The 24,238-nt window shown below is 41.2% G+C and overlaps 1 protein-coding gene across 6 annotated transcripts in view; it reads left to right on the top strand.

Moving 5' to 3' along the window:
• Positions 1–668: 668 nt before the first annotated feature.
• TFDP1 (transcription factor Dp-1) overlaps positions 669–24,238 on the top strand; it is a 61,531-nt gene continuing 37,961 nt past the window's right edge. For 2 of the 6 annotated variants that reach the window (XM_042458283.1, XM_042458278.1), the window contains exons 1-6: positions 669–825; positions 2,465–2,550; positions 16,032–16,098; positions 18,093–18,199; positions 18,742–18,863; positions 21,052–21,217. In XM_042458283.1, the coding sequence (XP_042314217.1) occupies positions 2,539–2,550; positions 16,032–16,098; positions 18,093–18,199; positions 18,742–18,863; positions 21,052–21,217 (474 nt within the window). In that variant the 5' untranslated portion in view covers positions 669–825; positions 2,465–2,538. Of the gene's footprint in view, positions 826–857; positions 988–1,256; positions 1,392–1,799; positions 2,016–2,464; positions 2,551–16,031; positions 16,099–18,092; positions 18,200–18,741; positions 18,864–21,051; positions 21,218–24,238 lie in introns of those variants that run through there. The other 4 variants (XM_042458280.1, XM_042458282.1, XM_042458279.1 and 1 more) reach the window with 4 other exon arrangements.

Raw genomic sequence — 24,238 nt, 5'->3', positions numbered from 1 at the left:
CTCCATTCCCTACAGATGTGCATGAAAAGACATATGCAAACTGGGCCATTTCATTTGTTAGGAGTATTGCACATAATGTACAGTACACTGGATATGGAACCAAAGCTGTGGCATTTGCAAACTCTACTGTAAGAGAAACTGTGGGCTACAACTGAACGCAGCCCTGTTAGATACAGAATTGAAGGCTATAGCCGTGTTAGTCTGCAGAATCAGTATGGGCAGATCTTGTAGTCTGTTTGAGATACACAGAAAGAAAGAAGTTGGCACAGCATGAGCTTTCATAGACTTCGGTCTACTTCCTCAGATGCAGTTGGCATGTTAAGAGACAGTAAATGCAGGCAGCAGTCATGCCTTATTCCGCAGCTGGAATGACAGACACTGCACCACTGGCATCTGTGCAAGGAAGGCGCATGGGAGATGCCAATGCATGCACCCTTCCCTTCAGGAAGAAGGCGGGATGATAATAATAAGCCTAAGAACGAAGGAAGGAGGCAGACCCAAGAGCCTCGAGTCTCGCGAGGGCAGCGCTTGCTTCCCACTTTGCAAAGACAAGAGCAGCAATCCCGCTCTCGCGCTCAGCCTTCCCGCGCGCGCACTAGTTCCCTGGGAGGGAGGGAGGGAGGGAGGGGGCGTGGCTTTGGAATCCCGAAGGCGCGAAAACCCCGCGCGTGCGCAGTAGCCGATGAAAGGAAGCTGGCGAAAGAGAGGAGTAGGAGGGAGCCTTAATCTCTTCCCCGCGTATGTCTTCTCTTATGTGGGGCACACGACGTTCCACCCCGTCGTGACGTCAGCGCGCAGCGTCACGCCGGAGGGACGCACGAAAGTGTAAGTTTCAATTTTTTCCTCTCTCTTCCCCCCCTTTCCCCGGTCTTCCTGCCAACCGCCAAAAAGAGGCAGTTAGCGCGGGGTCTCCCGCGCGCGACCGGAAGGGGCACCCCTCCCCCACTTTCCCTGGCTCCTCCCCTTTTTCCTGAGAGCGGGAAACAGGTGCGAAAAGGAAATTAAAACAACGCTGGAGGAAGGAAGAATGGCCCGGTTTGGCAGCGCTTTGACTGTGCCTGGCTCAAGGCTATGGAATTCTGGGAGTTGGGGTTTGTTATGGGGCCCAGAGCGGAACAGAGCTCTAGTCCCACAACAAACTCCAACTCCCAGAATTCCATAGCCTTGGGCCAAGAGCCAGTAGTGCTGCCTTTCCCCTGTCCGCCTCGCACATGTGCAGTTGGCATCTCTCTCTCGCTCTCTCTCTCTTTCCATGCGAGAGGCGGAGGCGCTGCTGTCTGGGAGGGCGAGGGAGAGTGTTGTCGTGGGGGATGGAGTTCGCTCTCCCTCTTTTCCTCCCCCTCTAGCTCTTCAGGTGCTGCTGCTCCTCCTGACCTGCCTTTGGACAGAGGGTAGGACAGCAGGTGGGGGAGAAGGAGGGTCTGAGGCGGGACGGCTCAAGGCAAGGAGGAAAACAGCCCTTCCTTCCTTCCGCTTCCTTCCTCCCCTTCTGCTCCCTCCTTATCTCTCTCTCTCTTTCTTTCTTTCTCCACCTTCTCTCCCTCCCTCTCTCTCCTCCCCTTCTTTCATCCCTTTCCTTCCCATCCTTCCTCCCTCCCTTCTTTCCTACTTCCCTCCCTCCCTTCTTTCCTACTTCCCTTCCTCCCTCCCTCCCTCCCTTCCCTCTCTTCCTTTCCTCCCTCCCTCCCCTCCCTGCCTTCTTTCCCCACCTCCCCCCTTCCTTATAATATGAGGGTGAGATTGGTGCCTGGGTGGCCCACCTCTCCCTCTTTCAGCTATGTTGCTGGGCTAGACTTCCAGGGCTCCCCCCTCTCTCCCTGGGCTTCTGAGGCCCTGGCGAGGGGGCGGGAAGGTACAGGAGGCGGGGGCTGGCAGCAGGACTTGTTCTCCGAAGCACAGATGCTGCAGCTCCCCTGGTTTTCACAGGGACCAGCTTCCCTCTCCCCTTTTCTGCCCCAAGGAAGCAGCGTATACATGGACTGGGCCTGCTTGAGGGTTTGAATGGGGGAAGCAGGGTGGGTTTTGTCCAGGGCTGGCACAGAAGAGGGGGGACTTGGGGGGAGGAGGTTGGGCCCCTGAGGCCTAGCAACTGCGCTGCAGTTAATGGGTCAGCCACAGCCTCTCCCCCTCCGCCACCAATGACTTGCCCACTTCAGGGTGGGACGTGCCTGTTTGTGCATGAGACATAATTATGCTTTTCAGTGATCTAATTTAGAGCTGGACAGGACTTAATCTCCCACCATCGCCGCCACAGCCATCCTCTTCTGTCCCTTCAGGCTGGGTTGCTTTATCCTCTCAGAAGAAGAGCAGAAAACGCTTTGGAAGCTGAGCTGTTGCAAGTCTTCATGAAAGTTTTTTTTTTAAGTTTGAGCTTGAAGACTATAAGTTATTGGGCTGAAAGTGAAGGAATACCTAATCGTTAATCATCTCTGCTTTAAAGCGCGTTTCTATTTCTTCTTTTTAGGATATAGAGCTGCTGTTTCTGTTTTTCCTGTGGTGACCAAGCAAGTAAAGAATTGATTTCTTGGACTCGATAACATGGCAAAAGATGTAAGTATGGTTGCTTATAATGATACTACAGGCACACACATCAACACAAGTGCTAACAAATAGTAATAGGAATTAACTTTGACTCTATATAATGTGCTTTTTTATAACTGCATCTAATCAGCAGTAAGTATGTATTGAAGTAGTTATAATGTTGCACATCTGTGCTGTGCTGCATAACTGTATCAGGGAAACTACCGAATTCCAAGGGTATTTGGTAGTACTGCCCTTACCAAATGCCTTTACTATGTTGTATGTATGATAGGTTGTCATCCCTACTAATGACTAGTAGAACAGCTTGAGTGATACTGCTGTACTTTATTGATAGAATCACAGGATCCTAGAGTTGGAAGAGGCCCCAAGGGCCATCCAGTCCAACCCCCTGCCATGCAGGAATATGCAACCAAAGAACCCCTGACAGATGGCCATCCAGCTCTATTTAAAGACCTGCAAAGAAGGAGACGCCACCACACTCAGATGGAGTGCATTCCACTATCGAATAGCTCTTACTGTCAGGAAGTTCTTCCTAATGTTGAGGTGGAATCTTTTTCCTGTAGTTCAAATCCATTGCTCTGCGTCCTATTCTCTGGAGCATCAGAAAACAAGCTGGGTCCATCCTCAATATGACATTCCATCAAATAGGGCAATGTCTAAGTCCTCCAGTGCGTTTCTATGGTATACTTCTGCTGGAAGGTACTAGATTAAAATGAAGTACCAGCAGAATGGCCCAGTTCACAATGTTGCACAAGTATATTCTGAAGTTGGGGGTCTGTTGCCATTTTGTCTACCAAGAGCAGCTTTTTAAAAACCTGTCATCGTCCCTGTCAACTTCAACAAAGATAGAACGATGAAAGAAATCCTTCTATTTCACTGTTGAAGAAAATATGTTTTCCCCCCAAAGGCTATGTCAAAGTCTATCATTTAGCATGGTGGTTTACTTCTCTATTGGATAATAAACTTAGAATCATAGAGTTGGAAGAGACTGCAAGGGCCATCCAGTCCAACCTCCTGCCACGCAGGAACTCTCAGTCAAAGCATCCCCATTGACAGATGGCCATCCAGCCTCTGCTTAAAGACCTCTAAGGAAGGAGACTCCATCACACTCCAAGGGAGTTTGTTCCACTGTTGAACAGCCTTTATTGTCAGGACGTTCCTCCTAATGTTGAGGTGGAATCTTTTCCTATAGCTTGCATCCATTACTCCGGGTCTTAGTCTCTGGAGCAGCAGAAAACAAGTCGGCTCCCTCCTTGGTATGATATCCCTTCAAGTATTTAAACAGGGCTATCATATCACCCCTTAACCTTCTCTTCTCCAGGCTAAACATCACCAGCTCCTTAAGTCGTTTTTCATAGGACATGGCTTCCAGACCTTTCATCGTTTTAGTCGCCCTCCTTTGGACACGTTCCAGTTTTTCAACATCCCTTTTAAATTGTGGTGCCCAGAACTGGATGCAATATTCCAGGTGGGGCCTGACCAGAGCAGAATAGAGTGGCACTTGTTTTGATTTTCTTGATACTAGTAACTTAAAGAGAACCTTTACACCATATAAATACAAGTTTGAAAACTTGTAATAAGACATATGTCAGTTGCCTGGTTTGGCTTGATATTGACTTTGTTCTTAAATACTCCAGAAGTGATCAGAGGTACTTTTTTCATTATTCCCAGTTTTAAGTGCAAGATGGATTGCTGTTTTAGCTAGTACAATACCTTTAATTTTTTGCTACCTATCTGGAATAATAGTTACATCTTTGTCCTCCTTTCTGGCGCACTCCTGCACCTTCCTCGCTGAAAATACAATGGTGTGGTGATTTTTTTCCTCACCTGCTTAAAACATGTTAGCTGGAGATGGTTGATTTGCTACTAACTCTTATTTCATCACAGGCTCAATTAATGACCTAGTTGCTCAGATCTTTAGTACACACCTTAATTCTCATAAGAAAAGATAAATTAGTGCAATGTAATCAGATGTATAAATTTCCATAAGAGCACATATTTAATCAGTAATGCTAATTCCATTGATTTAGTGCAGGCCTACATAATACTGACTCATCAAACTATGCTATGTTTCATAGTTCTTCTGTTTTACAGTGCTGTTTAAGTAGTAGAAACAAGAGATGAGCTGAGTTTAGTTTGGCGAGTTTCAAATTATGCCGTGTTTATTTAGAGTCCAGGGTGCATTGATTTAAATTAGGTAGTTTAAATCAGTCAGTGTTTTAATTCAAGTTTCCCATTTTGAAATTTAATCCTGAACAAGCATTCATAGTGACTGGATAACAAAACACTGGTTTGTGGCTAAGGAGAAACTTTGTAAATCCTAGGTGAATAGCCCAAAGCTCATGGTTCTACAGTTCACATCTACTGAAGAATTACATGAGCTTGAAGACAGGCAAAATATCTGTTTCATGCTAATACACATGCAGGAACACTAAGCAAGGTAACTTAAAGACTTAAGCTGCAATTTGATTTAACTTATTTAAAAATATGCCACCAAACATAATTTATAAACAATCTTGGTTATAAGTCAGAGTGGGCATATGTGGTATGTTAGAAGGCTTGCTGCCAGTTTGGGGAATCAAACTGGGGTTTGGGTTAGTCTTTTCTCCAATAATAAACATAATATATACCTATATATGTAATTTATGATGTTAACAGCAGATACACTTTCCTCCATGAAAATTTGTTTATAAAAATAACCTTTAGTCTGTTTGATAGAATGCTATGATTCAATTTTGAGAGATGGGTGTAGACTTTTCACCTTTTGTATTAAATTCACTTTTTTATCATCTGTCTTTTATATATATATATATATCCTGCCTTATCCCCAGTATAGAGTCCAGGGTAGTTTGAGAAAGATTATAATTTAAATTAAACAATATAAACATGATTTTAAATAAAAAAAAGTTTGTCTCTTTTTTTCTGTACCCTAATTAGACCTTAATCACTTACTTATTAATAAAAGCAGAGACATTTTTAGAGGTCCTATTTTCCAATGAAATGTAGTTCTGTCTTGTAAATTGAATGGACATAAAGCCTGGTTTTGGAATCTAGGATTGGCAGTGCCATTTTAACTACTTTCTCCTCCCTGGACAAAGAAGGGAAATGTCTTCTCAAAATTACTGTAAATTGAGGAAAATGTTTAAGAATATTTTAATTGCTTGATGTTCTATATTTAAAATTTCCATTGCCTTTATTTAAGCTATTTTGCAACACACTAACCTTGTAAGAAGGGCTTTCATGTCCTCTGAGAAAGTGATGACTTGGATAGTGTGTGATTATTTGCTTTTGTAAATCTACATCTTTATATGGCTGTATTCCAAAGAACTGTTCAAATCATTCAGTGCACAAAAGGAGTCTTTGGGCTTGTTTTTTCTTGAGCAGCAGTACACATATGCATATCCCATGCCACATGGCAGAGCTCTTTGAAATTGAGGACACTTTAAAAAGCAGGCTGTGCATGACATGGAGGGGGCATCTGCTGCTAAAAGAAATAAAATTAAAAATCCCATTGTAAATGCCAAAGTCCTAGGGCATGCTTAAAGTATTCTTTGGATTCCTGCTGTTATGGCTAAAGAGAGGAAGCACTGAAGAGACTTTGTAACCATTAATATATCCCTTGGAGCTAGATAAGGAGATAGCAGTGGTACTGTGGTTGGCCAAAACACAGTGTTGTTAAAGAAAGTGGGTCAGAGTAGCCAGTGGCTTGAGAAGGAACCTATAGAAGTACTGGGTGAAGTGAAGAAAGGAAGAACCAAGGAGAGTTGACAAAACCTCAGTAAAGTCAGGTAACAGGAAAGGCCGTACTTCATTGAATTGGGACAGCAATTCAGCAAATGTACACAATTAGGTATACTATTTTTCCTTTACTATTGTTTTACTTTTGCATTTCATAAATGGGGAAGCCCTTTGAGTGAAGAGGTTCAAGATCTGAGCTAATAATATAATTGCATTTCATAATGATGTAAATTAATCAGTAATTTGTAGTTTGTTGGCAATTTTCTTTCTTAAGACAGTTGATAGATTTTTGTCTGTGTATATGCTCTCTTGTGTAGAGGACACATTCAACCCGGAGGCTTCTTTTTAATGATGAAGTTCTTCAGTGGAATAAGAGATTGTTCTGTATGTCAGACAACTGTAAATGTACTTCATATATAATCATGTTTGAAAGCTAGCGTTGAAAATAATATTCAGGCAAGACTCTATTCAAGATTAACAACTAACACTGACATGCACTTAATTACAGTACAACCTCCATATATCAGGTATGGTACCTGTGGTTTCACTTACCTCCCTTCGGGGGGAAAAAGTTCTTCCTGGGCACTTTCTAGATCCTCCAGTGTGATTCTGTGGTATGTTTCTGCTGGACATTGACCATAGAGTAAAAGTGGAGGATCTAAAGATTCCTAGAGAGATGTTCGCTCTAGGCATTTCTAGGTTCTCCAGTATAACTGTGGTATTCTTGGGCCAGAAGTTGTTCATTTCAAAAAAGCTCACTGGTACTATCCACAGTTTCATGTTTGTGTGGTAAGCCTAGGAATGTATCCTCCATGGTTATGGGGGCATACTGTACTTTTTGAATGCATAGGGAGGACATGGAAAGAGTCCATGCTTAATAAGGAATAAGTCTCCCTTTATCGTTTCCTAATCTGCTAAAATAACACCTCTGGTTAAACAAACAACCATAACCTCAGATTGAACGCAACAAAAAATAATAGCTTGTTTGTCACCAAGATGGAAACTTTAAAAGAGGAGAGAGGAGTGTGCAAGTTCAACAGTCATGGTGAGTTTTGCACACAGGAAATCATAGTCATAGACAGGACTTGATGGCTTAAGATCACTTTAAGGCTCAATGCAAATCAGCAAAACTTTCAGGAAGTAAACAAACTTTATGTAGTGTTTAGTATTTATTCTGTTATGATTTAGGGCAGAGATGGGGGAAAGTAGGGTTGCATGCAGCTTGCACCTGCATTTTCCCTCTAGTGCTCCATACTCACCCACATTCCCCAAAATTCCAGGAAACAAGCAAAACCACAACCAATTTTTGGTGACATAATAACTAGACCAAATGGTTTGCTACTGCTGTAAGAGCTGTCTAGATCTCTCTTCTTTCTTCCAACCTAAGCAGGCACAGAAGTGTAGCAGCAGAACCTGCCCACCAGCACAGATGCAGACAAAGCAAAGGCAGTGATGTCCCTTCTCCTCTTGTTGAGAGAGCTCTGCTTTTTCTCTTGGCACGTTACTCAGAATAACCTTCCTGTTGCTGGCTTGAGCAGCCACTTCTGCTATTCCCTGTCATCTTTTCCCTGTTTCTCCAGTTCCATCTACCAAGTGGTTAGTCAAGCCTGCTTCAGTTTTTCCTAAACCAAGAAGGTGATTCTTGGTAGTTGCACAAAGGCAGTGCCCCCTGGAAGAAGGGGAGAATGTGGCAATAGCTTTGCTTTCTCCATGGCTTTGAAGAGTGTAGCTCTTTTCTTAAAACAGGTGAGAGAGAACAAATAAAGAGAAAATTAAAATCACTACTGGGGCTCTTCAGATGGGCACTTTGGGCTGGCTCGGGGTGCGGAGCGCCATGATGCCACGTGCCACTCCACACGGTGTACGGCATCACAGCACTCCTCTGGGGATGTGTATGGATGATGCAGCACTGAAGGAGCACCCTATAACTGTGGCTATCGCGCCCTTTCCAGGGTGCAAAAAGGAGATGCTTTTTTTCGTGCCCTGGAATGGCCAGATTGGGGCTGTGGTGTGTGCGTGGTTCCGATCTGGCTGAAAAATGGGTCTGGCTCCAATCTGGCTGCATAGCCCCTACTGTTACCTTTATGTCTTCATAACTTTAATATATGGGTACCAGCAACCTGACTTCTCCCTATTCTGTGAGCAAGGGGAATGTATGCAGAAATATCCTTATTTCTTGCGAGACTGCTGTCTTGCTGTAGGCATTGTCAGCTGCATCCAGCACTCCTTCTTGCATCAAGGCTGTAAGGTTCTCTGGCACCAAGAACGCCCTACTTTTAATCACCAGATTTTGTAATGATTTCTACCATTATGTACATTGTGTCAATTGTGGTTGGGTTTGCTGTGCCATCACTGCTCAGGGACATTGCTAGTGTCTTTTTAGTCAGTGTCTTGTGAGGCTGTTGTCACTTTCTACAGTGTACTACATGGTCATGAAAAATAACAATTGGTGCTAGGTGGATCAGGGAGAAGTATTTCCTTGGTACTGACCTTTGGCTTTTTGTACAGTAGTGAAAAAATCGAAGTTGAGTGGGAAAAAGTTTAACAAAACAAAAATACTGGTGGTTTTTGTTTAAACAGATTTTCTTGGTTTAATCCTTCCCCATATATATTTTTTTTGCATTAATGTGTAGGACTACACCAGTACAGGACTCAATAAGAAAATTTAGTAGGAATATGCAGTTCTGATTTGATAGCCACTAGCTATAAATAATTGTTCTTAAAAAGTGCTCTTTTAAAGCAAGTTGTTTTGGTTGAACTTATGTTATTTGAAGGATTTGTTTCTGAATGAGATTTCTTGCACTATGAAATAAATTGATTAAAAAGAAGCAACTGACACAGATACGGGTCTAACAATGAAGGACTGCCAATAAACTCTTAAAATGCAAACGGCCAACATTGTTATAGTAAGGGGGTTGGGAAATAGTAATAGCCAGTGTTTTTAAAAAAGAAAAGAATAATCAATTTAAAAACCAGGAGTTTTTTTTTATATTAAAAAATTGGTTTAAACCAACCTGCTTTAAATCAGCCAACCCAGTTTAGATTACACTGTGGGACTTCCTGGTTGCTTTTGCCTCCCCCGCCCCCATTAGACCCAACTAGAAGCAGGGAGCTGGCCTTAGTATCTTTGATTATCTGTATCTTTGCTGGGGCAGATCTTCTGTGCTATTCCAACCCACTTTCTCCTCTTCCCCATTCCTCAAACATCAGACTGGCAAATAAACAATTACAGGGAGCTTACTTTTATATTTTCATTTTTAAAAGATTCATACAAAGCAAAAGAGCATGCTTCAAGGACTTCCACAGCCCTAAAAGCAGCCCCCACACTGGCCATATTTTTCAACCAAATCCTTTCCCAAGGCAAGAGGCCAATAACCTATACATTACAAACACTCGCTTTATACAACCAGATAAATTTTATGCATGGTCATCACCAGATGATCAGTACAAAAATCAGATAGACTACATAATTGGAAGCAGAAGATGGTGAAGCTCTATTCTTGCAGCCCAAACTAGACTAGGCACAGATCATGAACTGCTAACACCAAAAATTAGACTACAGTTGAAGAAGAAATCAAAACCATTATAACAAAAAATAATTTGAACAATATCTCACCAGAATTCACCAACAATGTAAGAACTAGATTTGTGCTATTAAGTATAATTGACTGAGAACCTAAAGAACTATGGAAAGAAACCAAGGACACAATTAAGGAAGGAAGCAGAAAGGCTATCGGTGGCCAAAAAGAAAGAGAAGAAACAATGCATGACAGTTCAAACACTCCAAAAAGTAAAAAAAGAGGTAAAAGTAAAGGGCAATAGGAAAAGGAATAAAACCAAAACCATCAATACAATTGTACAATGGCTAGTCCGTAAAGTTAAAGAGAACTATTAAAATGATCAGTGCAGAGAAATAGAGAACAAAAAAGGAAGAGCAAGAGACCTCTTCCTCAAAATCCTGGAACTCAAAAGAAAAATTCAGAGCAAGGGCTGGAAAGTTCTGCAATTAGAAAAAGACATATTCCAAGATCAAGAAGTAATACAAAGACACTGGATGCAATATACAAAAGAATTATATAAAGGAGATGAAAAAAATGACTGATGCATGGAGCAAAGAATTGTACAAAGATCAACCCCAAATTCTCCTGTGCAGACAGCAAGCTTGCTCTCCATCCATGGCAGACTTGCCATCCGCAGAGAAAAAAGAGAGCCTGCCACAGTACGGGGAGTGAGGAGCATCCCTGGCACACTTGGTGTGGGGCTGGCAGTCAGGGCCACTGAGGGACCTTGGCTGGGTGCTGGGAGGAGCCTTCTGCCTGTCTATGCTGGGGTGGAAGGGGAGGGTTGCCTGGGTGTGTGTGACACGCACGTCCTGGCTCTTGCTCTTCAGCTTGTTGTCTCTAATAGCAGTGTGGCAGTGTGTATGTGCCTCCACTGGGTTCGGGGCTTGCCGCCTGCAGATAGCAAGTCTGCCAATACCAAGGGCCTACTGTATTCATGTTTCCTCTGACAACTGCAATGAACCCTCCATATCGGTGAGGGTTTGGACCTGGACTGTTGTCCCCCATGTCACGTGTTTTAAAATAAAATACATATGTTTACTTGAACGGATCATAGCACAGGCTTCATTTATACATGTCATACCTTTGCAGGTGCCATTATTTCAGTTTTTTAAAAAGTGGATATTTTATAGTGCTGCATGTTAAAACTCCTTAATGTCTTATGTAATCTTCCTGTAGGAAGGGGTGGGCAACTTGCATCTATACAAATGATGTTTGACTGCCAGTCTCATCAGCCCTTGTCACCATAGTCATTGGTAAGAGACCATGGAAATTGCAGTCCAGCAACATCAGGAAGACTGCATGTCTCAGATCTCTGCCAAAATTGGAAATAGGTAATATAATTAGAGTGACTTGTACAGTGGGCTTTGCCTTACGTGGGGGATCCGTTCCCCCTCCCCCCCCCCCCCCCCCCGCATAGGCGAATTCCGCCTATGCTGGAGCCCCATTCATTTGAATGGGGCTCATGCGCGGTGGCGGAGCGCGCGGTGGCGGCGGAGCGCGTGGCAACACCATGGGTCACACCCCATTCATTTGAACGGGGCACACCACCCCGCGCGTTCCTCGCGGCTTGAGCGCACACGCTCAAGGCCACGTAAAGTGCGCCCACCTACAACGCAGGCACACTGTTCTAATATATGGGGATTCAGCAGCATGTGTTGGTTCTACGCTGGATTCTTTCTCGCTGCATTGTACAGTTGATTTTAGAATTCAGCATTGCTCCTGACTCTTAATTTTGATAGAAACTATTAATGAAACTATTTTTAAAGTAGCTTAAGTTGTTTTCCTATTAGCTTGTATTTCTTTTTTAAAAAGTTTAATGTTGGGCATTTGTTGTTTTTAAAGTGTGTAGTGAAGATTTTTCAAGTAAGCCTTGGGTCCTGTTTGTTGCACTTGGTTGTAGACAAGTGCGGATGAGAGAAAGGTTTGTGGAACTGCTGTTTCTCTTTATACCAGAAAAGGTGGCAGGCTTATAGTCCCTCACATTTGTGGCTTTGATACTCACAGTTTCGATTATTCATGAGGTCAAGGCCACTGCACACTCACTCCTCCTCTTCATCCCTCTTGGGCTTTTCCCCTGGGGAGGGAAAAAGCCCAGAGGGAGAAGTCGGGAAAGGTGTGCACGCCAATCCCGCCTCTTTCCCGAAGCAGCTCTCTGCCTTGGGAAGGAGTTTGGGGGAAATCATCCCCCACTCTTTTACAGGAAAGGCAGCTGCCTGGGAAAAGGCAGCTCTCTTGCCTTGGGAAGGGATTTGGGTAAAGTAAATGCGCCCTCCTTTATGCTGTTCCAAGGTTTCAGAGAGCTCCCTGGAGCACCCTGAAGCCTTGAAAGGGATGGAGGGAGCCGTGAATGAGCTCTCCCCTGCCCTTCCAGTGCTTCAGAGAGCTTGCTAGAGCTGTTTGACACTTTAGAAGTCAGTTCAATGAGATGAGGGCGTGCACATGCACAATGCTATTGCCCCCCCTTTATTCACAAATTCTGACTTTTGCAGAGGTCTTGTTCACCTAACCCTTGTGAATGTCAAGGGTTGACTGTATTTGTAACATTGTACTTGAAATTATATAGTGAGAGGGGTTGCCATTTGGATGATGAGAGAAGTTCATATTGGACAGTATTTCTCAAAGACACCTTCAAATACATAGTTCATTATCTGTGAAACTATTTTGTGGCAGTAAACTCATGAATGATATTTCATCATGTGTTACTTTCTACAAAGAACTTCTAACTCCAGATTATTTCATCCTCAGTTATCATAAGAGTTAACTTAGTTGAATTGTGGTAGAGGGGAACAACCTTTTCCTGTCCAGAAAAATGTAATTGAACACCTTTCAGTCTTAAATACATTTTGTTCTGTGACTGTTGAAAGATCAAATACTCCTTTTGCTAGATTTCCATGCCACACTATATTGTATGATTTCATACAATCTCCAGGATTCCTTTCTTAGCCAAGAAAGGTGCTTGCTTGTGTGGTGATAAGAACTAAAAGGTGGTTTTATTTTAGTTGAACTGATGGAGTAATCGTGCATTTTATCTCCTGCTTAAGCCATTTGATGAAATGGCTCTGTTATTTAAGGTAGTAGTAAAGGCTAATGGAGCCAGTTCTCCTCACGGGAGTGGTCCTAAAATGCTTTTAGCTTGAGGCTCAAAAAGATGGGCCAAAAGGAGCAACATCTGCCTGCTTCGGGGGCATGTTGTGCAGATGATGCATGCCCCCTATGTGGCCGGACACTGCTCCAAGCCGACTAATGCGGCCCGAAGCTGCCAGCAAAAGGAGCAGTGAAAATCCACTTCTTGCTGGAAGTTTGTTTGGGACCGTGGAGGTGGCCTGTTTTCAGAATGGGCTGTCTGGTTGCTGCAGTTGTGGGACGATTGCAGGCGGATAGCTCCTTCATAGCTATCTGGTCCGCCCCTTAGTTCATTTTTAAATTATCTGGTTTTAGTAGTATTTTTAAAAAATTGCTTTTAGTAATGTATTTAAAAAATACTTTTATCCATTGTATGTCACCTCAGGGGACCCTGTTGAGTTGAGAGGAGATGGATGGATTAGATAAAAATATGATGGTAGGAGAATCCAGTTTCATGCCTACTGAACCTATTCTGCCCCTCAGGACTCCATTTTACTCCCAGTTATATTTACTTAGGCTGGTGTTTCAGCTGCCTCTCATCAGGTTAACCCTGGGCATGGTGGCATACACTGTATATACTCAAGTACTGTATAAGTCTAGAAATTTAGGTCAAAAAATTGACCCCAGAAACCTGAGTTGTCTTATCCATGGGTCAGTGTAAGTACTGTATCTTAGAAGGAACCATCCCTTGGTGAAAAGCAAGAGTATAATCTGTCCTGAAAGCATTGACACCCCCTCCCTTTACTCTCTCATCCATCTAGCCTTAAGGGTGAGCACAAAGTGTTATGTCTGCTGGAATTTTGTAAGTTCTTTGACATGGTTTTGCTTTACTTCATCCTTTAGATCCTTTGTTATATGCTCCTAAGTTCTACCTGCAACTTATCCATGGGTCATAGCAAAATCCATAATTTTGGCCCCAAAATTTGCCCTTGACTTATACATTAAGTCGACTTATAGTTGAGTATATACGGTACATTACATCTAGCCTGGATTATTGCACTATGCTCAGGGTGGCCGTCTTGATTAGGTTTTGGAAATGGCAGTTGGTCCAGAGTAGAAAACTGAAAACGGCAGGCCTTTTTTACAGGATCACATCACACTTGACCTTGCAGGGGATGTTCCGGTTACCAGTTTCCCAACAGTAGGTAAGGTGAAGGATAGAAAAAGACTATTGCTAACTAGAATTTTGGCTCCAAACTAATACTCTTCTATAACTTTTTGTTTACCAAGTCTTCTCCTTCTTCTTCAGGACCTGTCTGTTCTTTGAGACAGTTTGACAATAAAAGTGGTGCATTGCTGTATCATGCAAACGAACGTGTATAGTACTGGTTGGTTGAAATAGACTTTCAACTTCTATGATAATTAAAGGGTGCTAACCACAATAAAGGTTCTACCTGTGAAAACACAAGGGATGGTCTTTATAGCCAACAGATGTTAGCTGAGCATATTCTGTATATTCACAACACTTCTGCCATAGATCTTGATCAGATAAATTTAAAATAGTAATTTATTCAGTTTATATTAACTTCCAATTTTTACTCTATTTTAAACACATTGATAGTAATATAGAGTTAAAAAATATAGATGAATGATTTTATTTCTGTCTTGTATCTTTGATGCTTTTAGATTCAAACCTGTAGGTTCACAGCACTCCTGGCAAGAGATACTTTTCAGTTGCTTTGTTCATGTTATTCACCATGTGGTATTGGTGGGGTACACTAGGATACATGCTGGATTTGTATAGATTTAGTAAATAACTGTCATTTAGATTTCCAGTGCACCTGTTGTGAAGGTCTGGTCATGGCAGTAAAAGCCAGGTCTGACTCTAGTCTGAATGCCCGTGAGGCCTTGTGACAAATGTACTAGTCATGGAGAGCAACTGTGATGAGGTTCTAATACTTTTGCCTCTGTAAGTTGGTTTAAGTATTTCTACTTTTGACTTAAGTGTGTTGACCTTTTGTGGCACTTGCCTTAGGCCCAGGGAAAAGCAGTTAGAAGAAAAACCCAAGAGTTTTAAAGATCTTTGAGGTGGGAACAGATAGTTGCTTGAGACCCTGGTCACAAAGACAGATATCAATCCTGCACTAAGGATGTATCAGTAAATGCAAGTGGGTAATGCACACAGTACTGGCATTAGGAAAAATGGGATGCAATATGGCATCTTTTGTTCATAATAGGCCTGAGTCACTAGATGATAGGCCTGTGCAAATTGTATGAAATTAGCATTCCCAGTTGGCAGTTACTGTATATGAGCCATTGCTGAAGTTAGATACAGGATGGAAGTGAGAATAAAGTAAACTCTTATCTGACTAGCTTGCCTATACTTTTTTTTAAATAGGTACACATACAAGTCTTTGTTACATTTTTTGCCTCCATTTACTGTTGCACCATTTTTACAAAATGTGTCTTTTGTTATTCTTTGTGCCAGATGCATTAAAACATAACATTTAAAAGAAAAGTTTTAAACTGGTTCTACATGGCATACTTTCTTGTACTGTAGCATAAATACAATTTGAGAAAGAGAAGATATCACTACTTATTTGTAGTTATCTAAATATAATTGTTGATCTCACCAGTACAGAGGCAATGGGTTAGTATGGACCCATTGAATGAATAGGACTTGTTAAGTAATCACCTGTGTAAGTATTATTGATTCAGTGTGGCTTTTCTTGTTAGAACTAGAACTTGAACTGGGGTTTAGTTGTTTCTTGGGATTTTGTTATAACAGCAAAACTATGTTGAGGAGTTAGATATGAATGTGTCGTTAGCTTTCTCAGTCCTTTTCTAAATGATTCAGATAATCCTCTAGTCCAGTTAAGGTGTTTAATACCTGCTTTTTCTAATTTGGTAAATGTGTAAGTGAGCAAACCAGTGTGAATGAGTAGTAGCGTCTAACAACGAAAACTTGCTAAGCAGTAAAAATGATTTAAATACAAGAAACCCAGCTAAAAACAGAGCCATGTACCATAGCATTAATGAACTATTTACACTCAAACCTCTCATAGGATCGTCTTTTGGTTATTTACAAATTTGCATTGATTTTTAAAAAAATCTTATTTCTCATAGGCTGGCCTAATTGAAGCTAATGGAGAGTTAAAAGTTTTTATAGACCAAAATCTTAGCCCAGGAAAAGGTAAGAACATACTTTGTCATAGCTCTTTGTGATTCAAAAGATAGGATTTTATATCTTTACTAGGACTGGTTTAGGTTTGAAGTAATCTTAGGTAAAATGCTCTCTTGTGAGGCACCTAATTTATCTGTAAGCCCTCATGGGTTCATCGAGCTGTAGTGGTAACAACTCATAGTTTCTAACAATGTGAGAACTCTAGATTTTTCAAGTTATGAAACATCCAAAGATCCAGCTTCTTGATGCTGCTTAGAGTTCTGGGCTTGAAAGAAAATATAAAGAAGGGACAGGACAGTTACTTCTCAGTCCCTTTGATAGGTTCCCAGGATGCTGACCAGGGATGTGGAAATTGTGGCCCATAATGTGGTCCCATAAGGGTTATTTTGGCAAAGTCATGGGCCTACCCAAGCACCCCGCCCAATCCAAACTTTTCACTAAAAATTTTTGGAGTGGGGTTTCCACTACCCCCATGTCCGGAGAACAGTATGCTTATTCACACACACCTAACCCCCACCCTCAAACAAAACCAGTGATACAACAAATCAGAAATTGGAACAAGAGATGACAATTAATATTTAGTTTTACATCCCAATTACAAGCTTAACCACAAGAGTCCCCTATCCCCAGTTCTTTTATGCAAAGGAGAGATCTTTTTCAGTACTCCCCTCCAAGACATGAAATAATCCAGGGGGCAAAAATTGCCCCACCATGCCATCTAGAAAATACAAGTTGGCATTTTGAGTAAAAACAACTTAAAAAAAATGTCCCAGTCAAATTCTGAGAAAGCAATTAGAGCAGAAGTCTTTGTACTGTTTCTGGGGATTGATGTGATAGAAATTAAGGAGTAAACTCAGAAACAGATATTTATATTCCAAATGTATTCTTGCCAGTATCTGAATGAATTTTTAATTAAAGGCAGGATACAAATATATCCACAGTGGCTCAGGTGGTTAAGATGCTCACTGTTGATTGCAAGATTGACAGGATGGCATTTCAAGGCCTGGGTGCCCTGTGACAGAGTGAGCTCCCATCACTAAGTCCCATCTTCTGCCAACCTAGCAGTTTTAAAGCATGCAAATACAAATAGATAAATAGGCACCACTTCAGTTGGAAGGTAAACGGCATTCTGTGCAATCATGCTGGCCACATGATCAGAGTAGTCTCTGACAACTCTGGCTTTTTGGCTTAGTAACAGAGATGAGCACCTCCCCCTATGGTTGGGCACGACTTGCCAACGAGGAATAACTTTAACTTTAGAAATATATAAAAAATAAAACGAAGCTCCATTTATTAAATGATGCGGAAGGTGTAAAAATGTATTCTGTGTACTCCAGGTGTGCAATACATATTTAAGTCAGTGAATATGATGGTAAGCTACCTTCTTTCACGGGCAAGTATCCAGAAAACTGAACAGATTACTTTTTAACTTTTCCATTTGTTGTTGTTAACCTATCTTGACTCATGTTGAAAATTTCACTTACTTAACATTTACTATAAAGTTTTGTACCACAGGGTGGCAGTGTTCATACAAAAAAAGAACTCTCAAAACTTCTGCCTACCTTGTGCCTTGGAGACTAAAGCTGAAACTCTAAATACACATTAAATATGTTACAGTAAATATCAATATGTTTGGAAAACTGGATTTCTCACAGTAGCTAATGTAAAAATAAAAAGGCAAATGCTTGCATTGTTTTTTTAAGTCATTGTGCCAGTAAGTCAGAGATATTGTGCTATGCAAGACTCATAATACATGATTGATTCCTGGGTATAGTTATTCCTTACTTCCTCTGTGTGCATGCATATGTATGGTGCCATCAGAAAGTTAAATAAATGTCAAGTACAGTATCCTCTTTTTACTCAATAAATGTGTGTCTGGTGACCCCTTAAATATATTCAATCATTTTACATGTGGAAGTGTACACTGTTCAATAGAACTGACTTAAACTTTAAAAGCTGTGGTTATTACCATTGTTTAACCTTTGACTGTTTGTATATTCTAGGTGTGGTTTCATTAGTTGCTGTTCACCCTTCCACAGTAAATACCCTTGGAAAACAGCTCCTACCAAAAACGTTTGGACAGTCTAATGTCAACATTGCACAACAAGTGGTAAGAAGCTGGTTAGAAACCCTAATTCTGCAAATTGTTCTGTCTAATAGTAATTTTTTTTTACTAACAGATAGTCTAAATACAGTAAAATATACATGTGTAAACAAGTGAAAAACACAAATAATTGTAACGCTAGTTAGAGATCCAACACATGTTGTAATGGAAAAATAAATGTTGATGTCATTTTTTGTGTCATTTACATATGACTGTACCCCGTTCTTTGCTGTAGATTTGGTGAAAAGGTGTATCAATGGGCTGGCAAGCCATGATTTTGACTATCACACACCATGTTATTCAGAGGCCTACATTAGATGTCGGATGGGAGGAAAGTCACCAGTTCCGTTGATGTTGTTTTGGTCTTGATTTTGGGATGATTGGGAAAGGAAAGTAAATGTATTTTTAATTATGGCCGTGGGATATGAATTTTGCAATATATGTAATAAAGAATAAGAAAATTATTAACCACATTGAGGAAGTATATATGATAAACTAGAACTTGAGAATCACTGTATTCCATTGGGACTATTTTGTGTTAATTGTAGGTTATTGGTACGCCTCAGAGACCTTCAGCCCCCAATACTATTTTGGTAGGAAGTCCACACACACCCAATACACACTTTGTATCACAGAACCAGACTGCAGATTCTTCACCTTGGTCTGTGGGGTGAGTAAAAGTCAGATAATTCAGATTGACTGATAGGTTTGGGAATACATATCCTAAAATCTGGGTTTTCTAATAGCTGAAATTAATTAATTTAATTTTTATATAAAATCTGTTTATTTTAGCAATTGCTGAAAAATACTGTTTGATCCTAAAACTAATTTTGTCCTCAAATAAATATGAGCATCAAAATGAAGACATTGCCATATATTAATATACTGCAAAGTACGGAATGCCCTGCTTATTTGACAGATTAGGGACTGGAATCCAGTCCTTTTTTAGTTTACAAATGTAAGACTGAACACTAGATGACCCCAAGTCAGGTGTGTGTGTGGAGGGGGACATGGCACTTATTATACACAAATCCGGCGTGCTTATATTTGAACGTTTTTGTTGCTAAACAGCATCAGGTTGACTTCAATGTGTGGTGACCCCATGAACAAAAGACCTTTAAGTCACCATATCTTCACTAGCCCTGCTCAGGACTTGCAGACTAAGGGCTATTGCTTCCTTCATTTAGTCTATCCATCTGTAATGTAGACTTTATCTTTTCCTACTGCTTTCTACCTTACCAAGCATTATCGTCTTATATAGTCAGAGTATGACAGTCTCAGTTTAGTTATCTTGGCTTCTAAGGAGTGTTCGAGCTTCATTTGCTCTAGGACCAATTTGTTTGTATTTTTAGCAGTCCTCAGTATCCATAGAACTCTTTTCCAGCACCACATTTCAAATCAGTTGATTCTCTTCCTACCAGCTTTTTTTCACTGTCCAGCTTTCACAGCCGTACATAGAAATGAGAAATACAGTGCCATGGGCAGTCCTAACTTTAATATTTAATATATATCTGTACATGTCAGGGTCTTGTTTAGTTCTTTCATAGCTGCCCTTCCAAGTCCAGATCTTTTGATTTCTTGACTGCAGTCTTAATTCTGATTAATAGCTGAACCAAGGTATAGAAAATCTTGAACTATTTCAATGTCTTCACTACTCTAAAGTTATGTAAAACATCTTTGGTCGTTATTTTTGTTTTCTTAATGTTCAACTGATGACCTGCCTTTGCATTTTCTTCCTCCATTTTATTCAGTAATGTTCCAAATCTTTGATATTTTCTGCTAGTAGTATGGTATCATCTGCATATCTTAAGTTGTTCATGTTCCTTCTTCCAATTTTCATGCCTTCTTCCTCTGAATCTAATCCTGCTTTACATATGATACATCATACAAGTTAAAAAATAGGATGATAAAATGCAGCATTGCCAGACTACCTTGCCAGTTGGAAACAGTTCTGTTTCTCTGTATTCTGTCCTAACAGTAGCCTCTTGTCCTGAGAACAGGTTACACATCAGGACAATCAAGTGTTGCGGCACACCTATTTTTTTTTAAAGTGTGAGCAGTAGATTTTCAAAATCTATGTACAATCAAAATCTTTGCTATAATCTATAAAGCATGGGTTGATTTTCCTTTGAAATTCTTTGGTGCGCTCCATTATCCAATATATGCTTGCAATGTGATTCCTAGTGCCTTTTCCTTTTCTGACTGCCATCTTGAGCATCTGCCATTTTTCACTCTATGTATGACAAAAGTCTTTGTTGCAGAATTTTGATGAACAGTTGCGTTTTACTTTTGCTTCTTATCTGTCTAGCTGCTTGGCAAATTTTGTTTGTCATCCATTGAGGATTCTCTTTTTGGCTACAGATAGTCTCTTTTGCATTTCTCCCTCACAATGTCCCTGGCTCAGTCCAGAATTCTTCTTACTCCTGGTCAATTAGGCCAATTATAAAGTATGTATGGTTAATTCTATAGATTTTCTAAGTTTATCTTTGTGTGTGTATTTGTACTATACCTGTATGTATCACATAGTCATATTCTCTCAAATAGAAAGTATAAGCTTACTACATTGTGTGTGTGTGTGTAAGAACAGATTTCATTTATTATTAAATATTTCCAAATATCCATTTAACCCATAGGATTCCAACATAGAGAATAAAAGAGAATAAAATTATTTATGCAAAATGACAACCATAAATGAATATAGCTTTTTAGCATTAAAAGGATCATAGATTATTTTAGTCTATTGTTTCTTATAAAAGATTCAGTGCAACAAGTGAGTCAAATATCAACATTTTTTAGTTTCACAAACCACTTACCTGTGTTAATTGTCTGCATATAATTCATTGGTTCTGTTTTTACAGGAAGCGATATAAAAAAGGAGAGAAGAATGGCAAGGGTTTACGACACTTCTCTATGAAGGTTTGTGAGAAAGTCCAGAGAAAAGGAACTACCTCGTACAATGAGGTAGCAGATGAATTAGTTGCAGAATTCAGTACAGCAGATGCTCACATCTCACCAAATGAATCGGTAAGTTTATTTATGTTCTGAATGTCCCAGAGGAGGGAGTCAAATGAAAATTTATTTGGAAACATCCCCAATGAAAAATGTTCTAATTATAGAAATACCCTAATTTAGACCCAGCTTACTTGCTATCTCTTAACACTCACTCAAATGCCTCTCTTAAGAACATGAGAACAGATTAAACAAAAAGCCTATCAAGTTTAGTGTTCTCTTCATTCATGGCCACCTAAGAGCCCTTGAGCAGCCTACAATTAGGATGTGAGGTTAATAACACCATTCTGTTGTCTTTTTTTTTTTTTTTTTTTTTGGAAGTGATTTTTGAAAAGTCTTGTGGAGGTAATAAACAGCTATCATAACTAGTAGCCTCTGAAAGCTTTATTCTCTATTATAATAATTATTATTATTATTTATATCCAGCCTTTCTCCCCAATCTAGGGATTCAAGATGGCAAACAGCAAATTTAAAACAATACAATTTAAAAACAATACAAAAGCATTAAAATGTATAAATATAAAATTTTAAAAATAATTATAGTGGGCCCTCAGTATCCATGGGAGAAGCTGTTCCGGATCCCCCCATGGATACCAAAATCTGTGGATGTTCAAGTCCCATTGACTTCAATGATAGCGCGACCGCGCCACCATTGAAGACAGTGGCACTTTGGAGGAGCTGCCTTTTCTCCCCCGCCGCCTCTTTCTCCTCTCTTCTCCTCCTCCTTTTCCTGCCACCACCTTCACCTCTTCCCCGCAGCTGCTTCCTCTGCTGGCCTCATCTTCCTCCTCCTCCTCCCGCTTTGCGCCTTGCCTTCCTCTTCCTCCTCCTCCTCCTCTTCCTGCCTCAAGCCACACATCACTTTTTTCTTTCTTCTTTTCCTCCTGCAACACAGTAGCTTCCTCCACCTCCTCTGCCCCCCACTGACTTGCCATCCATGGATGCTCAAATCCGTGGATGGCAAGTCCACTGCTAAGGAAGGCCCACTGTAAATCATTTTTAAAGTTAAAACATCTATGCATTAAAATGTAAAATGTGTTAAAAGCCTATATAAACCTTAAAATCTAAACCGCGTTTAAAGCCCAATCCTTGTCAGTTTGAAAAAGCCTGATGGCACAAAAATGTTTTCATCTGCCACTAAAAGGAAAGCAGGGATGGGTCCATCCTGACCTCTTTATGGAGGGAGTTCCAGAGCCTGGGAGCAACCACCAAGAAGGCCCTTTCTTGTTCTCAGCAAACAAGCCTGAGAGGATGTTGAGACAGAGAGAGGGCCTCTCCAGACAATTTCAACACTAGTGGGCTCATAAAGGGAGATACAGTCCTTCAAATAACCTGGACCAAAGCCGTTTAGGATTTTATAGGTCAAAACCCGTCCTGTACCTGGAAATGGAATAGCAGCTAGTGGTGTTGCAGCAACAAAGGATTTGTGTGTTCCCTGTAGCCAGCTCCAGTTGACAAGTTGGCTGCAGCTCTTTGGGCCATCTGCGGGTTTCTGAGCACTTTTCAAAAGCAACCTCACATAGACTCATTACAATAACACAAACAGGATATAACCAAGGCATGTCAAACTTCTCCAGAAATGGGCATCACTGGCACACTAGCTTTAACTGTACAAATGCACTTCTGGCCACCAACAAAACCTGGGTCTCCAGGCTTGGTGCTGAATCCAGAAGTACCCCAAACTACAAACCTATGTTTTTAGGGGGAGTAGAATTCCATCTAACACAGGCCTAATCCCTATCTTCAGATCTGTCTTTTGACTGACAGGAGCATCTCTGTCTTGTCTGCATTAAAGTTCAGTTTGTTTGCCCTCATCCAGTCCCTAACAGCTGCCAGGCACTAGTTTAGTACAGGAACAACTTCCTTGGAATTAGGTGGAAAGGAATGGTAGAGCTGGGTACACTGGTACCCCGGGTTACGAAATTAATTCGTTCCGCTATTTCTTTCGTAAGCCGAAAATTTCGTAACCCGAAACGCTTTTCCCATTGAGAATAACTAATGGTTCAAGCCCTCCGACTGCACCTGCAAGTCAACCAAAGGCACAATGAAGGCATTAAGCTCTAATACCCTACAATACAAGTTGGCCTGAGGGCACTAAGAGCTTAACAATGACTGGCAGGTCCATTCTAAAGTTTAAAGGTAAAGAAAAAAAGTTTTTTTCTTCTTTGATGGTTCTGGATCTCAGAGACAGGCAGGAGGAGGGGGAGCTCTCAATCATCCCACCCATGGCCAAAGCAACCCCAAATTTTAAAAAACCAACCCAGGGTCACACCTCATGGCCCACATCAAATCCGGCCAGACTTGCCAAACTCAGATCCCACATCCCCACACTCTCAATCATCCACCATGACCAGAAAGAACCCCAATTTAAAACCCCACCCCATGGTCACACTCTAGGCCCACATCAAAGCCAGGCCAGACTTGCAAAAAACAGATCCCACATCACACTCTCAAATCATCACACCCGACCAAGCAACCCCAAATTTAAAAAACAAACCCATGGTCACATCTATGGCCCACTCAAGCCAGGCAGACTTGCAACAACCAGATCCCACTCCCACACTCTCAAATCATCACACCATGACCAAGCAACCCCAAATTTAAAAACCAACCCCATGGGTCACCCTCTATGGCCCGCTCAAACCAGGCCAGACTTGCAAAACTCAGTCCACATCCCACACTCTCAAATCATCACACCCATGACCAAGCAACCCCAAATTTAAAAACCAACCCCATGGTCACACTCTATGGCCCGCATCAAAGCCAGGCCAGACTTGCAAACTCAGATCCCACATCCCACACCTCTCAATTCCACACCATGACCAAAAGAACCCCAAATTTAAAAAACCAACCCCATGGTCACAACTCTATGGCCGCCTCAAAGCCAGGCCAGACTGGCAAAACTTCAGATCCCACCCTCCACACTCTCAAATCATCACACCCATGCCAAAGCAACCCCAATTTAAAAAACCAACCCATGGTCACATCTAGGCCCGCATCAAAGCCGGCCAGACTGCAAAACTCAGACCACATCCC

This window comes from Sceloporus undulatus, chromosome 3, assembly GCF_019175285.1.
Source record: "Sceloporus undulatus isolate JIND9_A2432 ecotype Alabama chromosome 3, SceUnd_v1.1, whole genome shotgun sequence".
Taxonomy (NCBI): domain Eukaryota; kingdom Metazoa; phylum Chordata; class Lepidosauria; order Squamata; family Phrynosomatidae; genus Sceloporus; species Sceloporus undulatus.
This window is presented reverse-complemented; position numbering and strand designations above follow the sequence as displayed.